The following is a 10,609-nucleotide window of genomic DNA, read 5'->3' as shown; positions in this document are numbered from 1 at the left end:
TAGTAGATACTAACACACCTCACCATAGTAGATACTAACACACCTCATCATAGTAGATACTAACACACCTCATCATAGTAGATACTAACACACCTCACCATAGTAGATACTAACACACCTCATCATAGTAGATACTAACACACCTCACCATAGTAGATACTAACACACCTCACCATAGTAGATACTAACACACCTCATCATAGTAGATACTAACACACCTCACCATAGTAGATACTAACACACCTCACCATAGTAGATACTAACACACCTCACCATAGTAGATACTAACACACCTCATCATAGTAGATACTAACACACCTCACCATAGTAGATACTAACACACCTCATCATAGTAGATACTAACACACCTCATCATAGTAGATACTAACACACCTCACCATAGTAGATACTAACACACCTCACCATAGTAGATACTAACACACCTCACCATAGTAGATACTAACACACCTCAGCATCACCATAGTAGATACTAACACACCTCACCATAGTAGATACTAACACACCTCAGCATCACCATAGTAGATACTAACACACCTCACCATAGTAGATACTAACACACCTCACCATAGTAGATACTAACACACCTCACCATAGTAGATACTAACACACCTCATCATAGTAGATACTAACACACCTCATCATAGTAGATACTAACACACCTCATCATAGTAGATACTAACACACCTCACCATAGTAGATACTAACACACCTCACCATAGTAGATACTAACACACCTCAGCATCACCATAGTAGATACTAACACACCTCAGCATAGTAGATACTAACACACCTCAGCATCACCATAGTAGATACTAACACACCTCACCATAGTAGATACTAACACACCTCATCATAGTAGATACTAACACACCTCACCATAGTAGATACTAACACACCTCAGCATAGTAGATACTAACACACCTCATCATAGTAGATACTAACACACCTCACCATAGTAGATACTAACACACCTCATCATAGTAGATACTAACACACCTCATCATAGTAGATACTAACACACCTCATCATAGTAGATACTAACACACCTCACCATAGTAGATACTAACACACCTCATCATAGTAGATACTAACACACCTCACCATAGTAGATACTAACACACCTCACCATAGTAGATACTAACACACCTCAGCATCACCATAGTAGATACTAACACACCTCAGCATCACCATAGTAGATACTAACACACCTCAGCATAGTAGATACTAACACACCTCAGCATCACCATAGTAGATACTAACACACCTCAGCATCACCATAGTAGATACTAACACACCTCATCATAGTAGATACTAACACACCTCAGCATTACCATAGTAGATACTAACACACCTCAGCATCACCATAGTAGATACTAACACACCTCACCATAGTAGATACTAACACACCTCACCATAGTAGATACTAACACACCTCAGCATCACCATAGTAGATACTAACACACCTCAGCATCACCATAGTAGATACTAACACACCTCAGCATCACCATAGTAGATACTAACACACCTCAGCATAGTAGATACTAACACACCTCAGCATCACCATAGTAGATACTAACACACCTCAGCATCACCATAGTAGATACTAACACACCTCAGCATCACCATAGTAGATACTAACACACCTCACCATAGTAGATACTAACACACCTCACCATAGTAGATACTAACACACCTCACCATAGTAGATACTAACACACCTCACCATAGTAGATACTAACACACCTCATCATCACCATAGTAGATACTAACACACCTCAGCATCACCATAGTAGATACTAACACACCTCACCATAGTAGATACTAACACACCTCACCATAGTAGATACTAACACACCTCACCATAGTAGATACTAACACACCTCACCATAGTAGATACTAACACACCTCACCATAGTAGATACTAACACACCTCAGCATCACCATAGTAGATACTAACACACCTCAGCATCACCATAGTAGATACTAACACACCTCACCATAGTAGATACTAACACACCTCACCATAGTAGATACTAACACACCTCATCATCACCATAGTAGATACTAACACACCTCATCATCACCATAGTAGATACTAACACACCTCACCATAGTAGATACTAACACACACCTCAGTATCACCATAGTAGATACTAACACACCTCACCATAGTAGATACTAACACACCTCAGCATTACCATAGTAGATACTAACACACACCTCAGCATCACCATAGTAGATACTAACACACCTCAGCATCACCATAGTAGATACTAACACACCTCACCATAGTAGATACTAACACACACCTCAGCATGACCATAGTAGATACTAACACACCTCAGCATAGTAGATACTAACACACACCTCAGCATCACCATAGTAGATACTAACACACACCTCAGCATCACCATAGTAGATACTAACACACACCTCAGCATCACCATAGTAGATACTAACACACCTCACCATAGTAGATACTAACACACACCTCAGCATCACCATAGTAGATACTAACACACCTCAGCATTACCATAGTAGATACTAACACACCTCACCATAGTAGATACTAACACACCTCAGCATCACCATAGTAGATACTAACACACAGCTCAGCATCACCATATGAGATACTAACACACCTCACCATAGTAGATACTAACACACCTCAGCATCACCATAGTAGATACTAACACACCTCAGCATCACCATAGTAGATACTAACACACCTCACCATAGTAGATACTAACACACAGCTCAGCATCACCATAGTAGATACTAACACACCTCACCATAGTAGATACTAACACACCTCAGCATCACCATAGTAGATACTAACACACCTCTCATCATAGTAGATACTAACACACCTCAGCATCACCATAGTAGATACTAACACACCTCAGCATCACCATAGTAGATACTAACACACCTCATCATAGTAGATACTAACACACCTCACCATAGTAGATACTAACACACCTCATCATAGTAGATACTAACACACCTCATCATAGTAGATACTAACACACCTCAGCATCACCATAGTAGATACTAACACACCTCAGCATCACCATAGTAGATACTAACACACCTCAGCATCACCATAGTAGATACTAACACACCTCAGCATCACCATAGTAGATACTAACACACCTCACCATAGTAGATACTAACACACCTCAGCATCACCATAGTAGATACTAACACACCTCAGCATCACCATAGTAGATACTAACACACCTCAGCATCACCATAGTAGATACTAACACACCTCAGCATCACCATAGTAGATACTAACACACACCTCAGCATCACCATAGTAGATACTAACACACCTCATCATAGTAGATACTAACACACCTCAGCATCACCATAGTAGATACTAACACACCTCACCATAGTAGATACTAACACACCTCATCATAGTAGATACTAACACACCTCAGCATAGTAGATACTAACACACCTCATCATAGTAGATACTAACACACCTCAGAATCACCATAGTAGATACTAACACACCTCAGCATCACCATAGTAGATACTAACACACATCACCATAGTAGATACTAACACACCTCAGAATCACCACAGTAGATACTAACACACCTCATCCTCATCATAGTAGACACACCTCAACATAGTAGATACTAACACACCTCAGCATAGTAGATACTAACACACCTCAGCATCACCATAGTAGATACTAACACACCTCAGCATCACCATAGTAGATACTAACACACCTCACCATAGTAGATACTAACACACCTCAGCATCACCATAGTAGATACTAACACACCTCAGCATCACCATAGTAGATACTAACACACATCACCATAGTAGATACTAACACACCTCACCATAGTAGATACTAACACACCTCAGCATCACCATAGTAGATACTAACACACCTCAGCATCACCATAGTAGATACTAACACACCTCATCATAGTAGATACTAACACACCTCAGCATCACCATAGTAGATACTAACACACCTCAGTATCACCATAGTAGATACTAACACACCTCAGCATCACCATAGTAGATACTAACACACACCTCAGCATCACCATAGTAGATACTAACACACAGCTCAGCATCACCATAGTAGATACTAACACACCTCAGCATAACATAACATAACAATCTGAAATGACCTGAATAAGTTAACCTTTGTGTGAATAAGTGATGAGGCTGCATATCATACCTCCAGTAGAGCCTCCTTGTTCCGGTCTGCCATCTCACACGTCTCCTTCCGCCCCAACAAATAGTTCTGTGAATTTCCAGGTGAGGGAAAGGAGAGAGGGAAAGGTCAATCAGAGTATGATCGTAAAGGAGAGAGGGACAGGTCAATCAGAGTATGATCGTAAAGGAGAGAGGGAAAGGTCAATCAGAGTATGATCGTAAAGGAGAGAGGGAAAGGTCAATCAGAGTATGATCGTAAAGGAGAGAGGGAAAGGTCAATCAGAGTACGATCGTAAAGGAGAGAGGGAAAGGTCAATCAGAGTACGATCGTAAAGGAGAGAGGGAAAGGTCAATCAGAGTACGATCGTAAAGGAGAGAGGGAAAGGTCAATCAGAGTACGATCGTAAAGGAGAGAGGGAAAGGTCAATCAGAGTACGATCGTAAAGGAGAGAGGGAAAGGTCAATCAGAGTACGATCGTAAAGGAGAGAGGGAAAGGTCAATCAGAGTATGATCGTAAAGGAGAGAGGGAAAGGTCAATCAGAGTATGATCGTAAAGGAGAGAGGGAAAGGTCAATCAGAGTATGATCGTAAAGGAGAGAGGGAAAGGTCAATCAGAGTATGATCGTAAAGGAGAGAGGGAAAGGTCAATCAGAGTAGGATCGTAAAGGAGAGAGGGAAAGGTCAATCAGAGTATGATCGTAAAGGAGAGAGGGAAAGGTCAATCAGAGTATGATCGTAAAGGAGAGAGGGAAAGGTCAATCAGAGTATGATCGTAAAGGAGAGAGGGAAAGGTCAATCAGAGTATGATCGTAAAGGAGAGAGGGAAAGGTCAATCAGAGTATGATCGTAAAGGAGAGAGGGAAAGGTCAATCAGAGTATGATCGTAAAGGAGAGAGGGAAAGGTCAATCAGAGTATGATCGTAAAGGAGAGAGGGAAAGGTCAATCAGAGTATGATCGTAAAGGAGAGAGGGAAAGGTCAATCAGAGTATGATCGTAAAGGAGAGAGGGAAAGGTCAATCAGAGTATGATCGTAAAGGAGAGAGGGAAAGGTCAATCAGAGTATGATCGTAAAGGAGAGAGGGAAAGGTCAATCAGAGTATGATCGTAAAGGAGAGAGGGAAAGGTCAATCAGAGTATGATCGTAGAGGAGAGAGGGAAAGGTCAATCAGAGTATGATCGTAAAGGAGAGAGGGAAAGGTCAATCAGAGTATGATCGTAGAGGAGAGAGGGAAAGGTCAATCAGAGTATGATCGTAAAGGAGAGAGGGAAAGGTCAATCAGAGTATGATCGTAAAGTTGAACAAAACCAAAAATGTGTATTGCAGTCTGTCTTTGTCCATACACTGCTGTCACAGTAAAGAAACAAATATCTAAATATGGAATTTAGCTGAACTGTCCCTTTAACATTTTAACAGAGAACTAAAACCGACTGTTCACCAAGAAGAAAGCCGCGCTCACCAGTTCCTAGTCTCATTCCTCATCTATTATTCAGAGTATAATCATCTACAACATACTGACCTAGATGTGAAGGACACGCTGGGGGGAGTGGGGAGGGGAGGGGGGGGTGTTCATACCAACAGCATAGCTGATACAACCGTGGGTCTCCATTTTGGTGAAACCAACCAATGTTTTATTTAAGGCAGCTCAGCCTCAGTCAGTGCATTAATGCATCGGTTGTATAATCTGCATTCAATTGTATAATCCTGCATCAATTGATTGTAACTAAGGTGAGAAGGTTTATCTATCTGCATTATATCAGGAATGAATTATTATTCACTTGGTTGGAATGCATTTTCAGCTAATCAGCATACAGGGTTGTAACTACCCATGTTACATCTAGACCTGTAGCCCTCCATAACAATGATGCAGTGGTTGTCTGTCTCACCTGTGGGTTCTTGAAGAGGGCGTACTTCTCGATGCGTTCTATGAACATCAGTCTGTTCTGGCTGTCTCTGGTCCAGTTCAGAAGGCTGTCCACCAGGTTCTCATGGTCCTCAAAGATACGTTCTGGAGGGAAAGGAGACGGAGAGATAGACTTATCACTACTGGAGGATCTGAGCTCTAGGAACATGCCTCAGGACTTTCTGGCCTGATGACTCCAGGCTGTCCCACAGTCCACCTGGTCGTGCTGCTGCTCCAGTTTCTGCTGTTCTGCCTGTGGCTATGTAGCCCTGACCTGTTCATCGGACGTGCTGTTTTCGACCCTCCCTCACTCACTCACTCACTCACTCACTCACTCACTCACTCACTCACTCACACTCTCTCTCTCTCTCTCTCTCTCTCTCTCTCTCTCTCTCTCTCTCTCTCTCTCTCTCTCTCTCTCTCTCTCTCTCCTGGCTCGATCTCTGAATGCTCAGCTATGAAAAGCGAACTGACATTTACTCCTGAGGTGCTGACCTGTTGCAACCTCTACAACTACTGTGATTATTATTATTTGACCATGCTGGTCATTTATGAACATTTGAACATCTTGGCCATGTTCTGTTATAATATCCACCCGGCACAGCCAGAAGAGGACTGACCGCCAGGGTAGCCTAGTGGTTAGAGTGTTGGACTAGTAACCGAAAGGTTGCAAGTTCATATCCCCGAGCTGACAAGGTACAAATCTGTCATTCTGCCCCTGACCAGGCAGTTAACCCACTGTTCCTAAGCCGTCATTGAAATAAGAATTTGTTATTAACGGACTTGCCTAGTTAAATAAAGGAAAAAAACATTATATATTTTTTTTAAAGAGCCTGGTTCCTCTCTAGGTTTCTTCCTAGATTCCTGCCTTTCTAGGGAGTTTCTCCAAGCCAACGATATCAAAGGTATCACAAAGCTGTATGTAAATATTATGAGGTGTCAGTCTGCACATTCTAAAGTTGGTGTAAATATTATGAGGTGTCAGTCTGCACATTCTAAAGTTGGTGTAAATATTATGAGGTGTCAGTCTGCACATTCTAAAGTTGGTGTAAATATTATGAGGTATCAGTCTGCACATTCTAAAGTTGGTGTAAATATTATGAGGTATCAGTCTGCACATTCTAAAGTTGGTGTAAATATTATGAGGTATCAGTCTGCACATTCTAAAGTTGGTGTAAATATTATGAGGTGTCAGTCTGCACATTCTAAAGTTGGTGTAAATATTATGAGGTGTCAGTCTGCACATTCTAAAGTTGGTGTAAATACGAAAGAGCAGTAGGGGTGTTTTAAATAACACTAAAACCCATTTATGCAAATGTTAATTATATTCTAGTTTAACAAGTATATGAAGTATGAAAAAGCTTTCTTCAGGGTCTTTGATTTAGAGTATTCTGAACATTAGTCTTATCATGAAGTTGGTTAGAGTATTCTGAACATTAGGTCTATCATGAAGTTGGTCACCCAACAGTCATATAACTAAATATATTAACCCAACAGTCATATAACTAAATATACAACCCAACAGTCATATAACTAAATATACCTTAACCCAACAGTCATATAACTAAATATACCTTAACCCAACAGTCATATAACTAAATATACCTTAACCCAACAGTCATATAACTAAATATACCTTAACCCAACAGTCGTCATAATTTAGATTCTTAAATTGTTCAATAAAAAGAGAGAGACAGGGAAACACCAGTAAAAATGCATTATCCATGATTTTTCCAGAGGTAGTATTTGAACCGTGGTGCGGGTGGAAGCCATTGTCATTGACATTAAGCCTTGAGTTGGCGGTCTAAAATATCAGATTTAGACAGCACCTGGCAAAATGATGTTTTTACAATGTTTTTACATTGTGAACACGTAGTTGGTATTCCTGGCTTGGTAGTTACCTTGCTAGCTGACTTTATAGATTAGATTTAAAGGATCACATGCGAGCTAGTTAAGCCGTGTTCACATTGACAGTTTGAAGTGACTCAAGTCCAATTTCTTTGCATATCGGATTGAAATGTTTCGCCCCCCCCATGCAGTCTGAACAGCCAAAAAACACATGGAATCATATATTTCAAGCCACATTCAAACCACCTTTGTAAGTGGTTTAAAGTCGGATACAAATCTGATTCCTGGCCATGCGACTTGTCTGAACGGTCAAACCTGATGTATTTGCCTTAAAGTGTTTTTAAACTGTTATTTTGAATATATTGTTGCTCGCTACTCAGTTGACAGTTTGAAAAGAACATGTGGTAGCTAACTAGCTTGTTAGCTTGTATACAAACAAATAAGTGAATGTGCTAGAATGCTAAACAGCTACCTAGCTAGCTAGTTGACTGCTGTGGCTAGCTAAACAGCTACTGAGCTAGCTAATTGACTGCAGTGGCTAGCTAAACAGCTACTGAGCTAGCTAATTGACTGCTGTGGCTAGCTAAACAGCTACTGAGCTAGCTAATTGAGTGCTGTGGCTTGTTAAACAGCTACCTAGCTAGCTAATTGACTGCTGTGGCTTGCTAAACAGCTACCTAGCTAGCTAGTTGACTGCTGTGGCTTGCTAAACAACTACATAGCTAGCTAGTTGACTGTTGTGGCTAGCTAAACAGCTACCTAGCTAGCTAGTTGACTGCTATGGCTAGCCAAAAAGGATTTCGGATGATCTTATCCTTTCAGGCTTTAAAAGTGTTCTTACGCTATGACAACTGGGAAACGTCCATGGCAGGCTTTGTTGTCACCTTAGCTTGCTACATAACTTCTGACAGATAGGAAGCACGAGCACCACCACCAATCAGCCTACACTGCGCACACGCCCGTCGTTACTATAACAATTAGCGTAGCCATGTCAGCAACTGACTGAACACACGCAAATCCGATTTGGGTCACTTATAATTTGCTGTTTGGAGTCAGTATTCCAAACATTTGAAAAATGAAAAATGATTTTAGCATTAAGGGCCTACAGTAAGAACAAAGATTTAGTCCATATTTGTTCAAAAACACAGAGCTAGCTATCTAGCTAGAAACATAACAAACTTATGCTAGCTACTTTGCACTTGTGATATTGGTTATCTTCTAAATGGCTTATTTTATCAGTGAAAAAGCATTTGTAGGACTATAGGAAACAGGTATTGAATTTACAAGTGTTATTTTGACAACATTTGCGTAATTCAGCTTATTCATATAAAACTGGTTGCTAGGCAATTAAAGGTGCAATACGCAAAAATCGCTCTGCCATTTCCTGGTTGCTGAAATTCTAATAGTTTGTCTAATTTCAGTTTGTGACAAAACGAGGAGTCATTGTGCCGAGAATCATTGTACCATCTAAACCGCTGTTAAATATATTTTCCATAAGCAAAAAATATTGTATTTTCATCTGTTTGAAGCTGGTGGACAAAACCGAAAGTAAGAGAGGCAAAAATGAAACTTAACGTGAAGCATAGAAATAGAGCACGTAGAACCGATCTACCGCTTCTTAGACTTGCTTTCAATGAGAGTGACAGATCTATAACACATTACATTACATTTAAGTCATTTAGCAGACGCTCTTATCCAGAGCGACTTACAAATTGGTGCATTCACCTTATGACATCCAGTGGAACAGCCACTTTACAATAGTGCATCTAAATCTTTTAAGGGGGGTGAGAAGGATTACTTATCCTATCCTAGGTATTCCTTAAAGAGGTGGGGTTTCAGGTGTCTCTAACACACATTTCAATGTGAATTTGGTTCCCCAAAAAGTAACATATAGCTGCTTTAAGTTCAGTTTTGAAACGCCATGTTAACCAATAGGAGTACTGGATATTGTACAAGGTATCACACACTAAACAGAAATATAAACGCAACATGGAACAATTTCAAAGATTTTAACTGAGTTACACTTCAATTAAGGAAATTAGTCAATTTAAATACATTCATTAAGCCCTAATCTATGGATTTCACATGACTGGGAATACATTCATTAGGCCCTAATCTATGGATTTCACATGACTGGGAATACATTCATTAGGCCCTAATCTATGGATTTCACATGACTGGGAATACATTCATTAGGCCCTAATCTATGGATTTCACATGACTGGGAATACATTCATTAGGCCCTAATCTATGGATTTCACATGACTGGGAATACATTCATTAGGCCCTAATCTATGGATTTCACATGACTGGGAATACATTCATTAGGCCCTAATCTATGGATTTCACATGACTGGGAATACATTCATTAAACCCTAATCTATGGATTTCACATGACTGGGAATACATTCATTAGGTCCTAATCTATGGATTTCACATGACTGGGAATACATTCATTAGGCCCTAATCTATGGATTTCACATGACTGGGAATACATTCATTAGGCCCTAATCTATGGATTTCACATGACTGGGAATACATTCATTAGGCCCTAATCTATGGATTTCACATGACTGGGAATACATTCATTAAGCCCTAATCTATGGATTTCACATGACTGGGAATACATTCATTAGGCCCTAA

At 40.2% G+C, this 10,609-nt stretch overlaps 1 protein-coding gene across 1 annotated transcript in view; it reads right to left on the bottom strand.

The window, feature by feature from the left end:
• The window catches only part of LOC118380362 (ras-associated and pleckstrin homology domains-containing protein 1-like), a 218,551-nt gene that overhangs the window by 59,971 nt on the left and 147,971 nt on the right, over nucleotides 1-10,609 (bottom strand). Inside the window, 2 exon segments of the mRNA XM_052511230.1 lie at nucleotides 4,238-4,303; nucleotides 6,102-6,223. Of these exon segments, the coding sequence (XP_052367190.1) occupies nucleotides 4,238-4,303; nucleotides 6,102-6,223 (188 nt within the window).

This window comes from Oncorhynchus keta, unplaced genomic scaffold (genome assembly GCF_023373465.1).
Source record: "Oncorhynchus keta strain PuntledgeMale-10-30-2019 unplaced genomic scaffold, Oket_V2 Un_contig_650_pilon_pilon, whole genome shotgun sequence".
NCBI classification, from domain to species: Eukaryota; Metazoa; Chordata; class Actinopteri; order Salmoniformes; family Salmonidae; genus Oncorhynchus; species Oncorhynchus keta.
The sequence above is the reverse complement of the archived record's forward strand: the minus strand, read 5'-3'. Positions and strand labels throughout refer to the sequence as shown.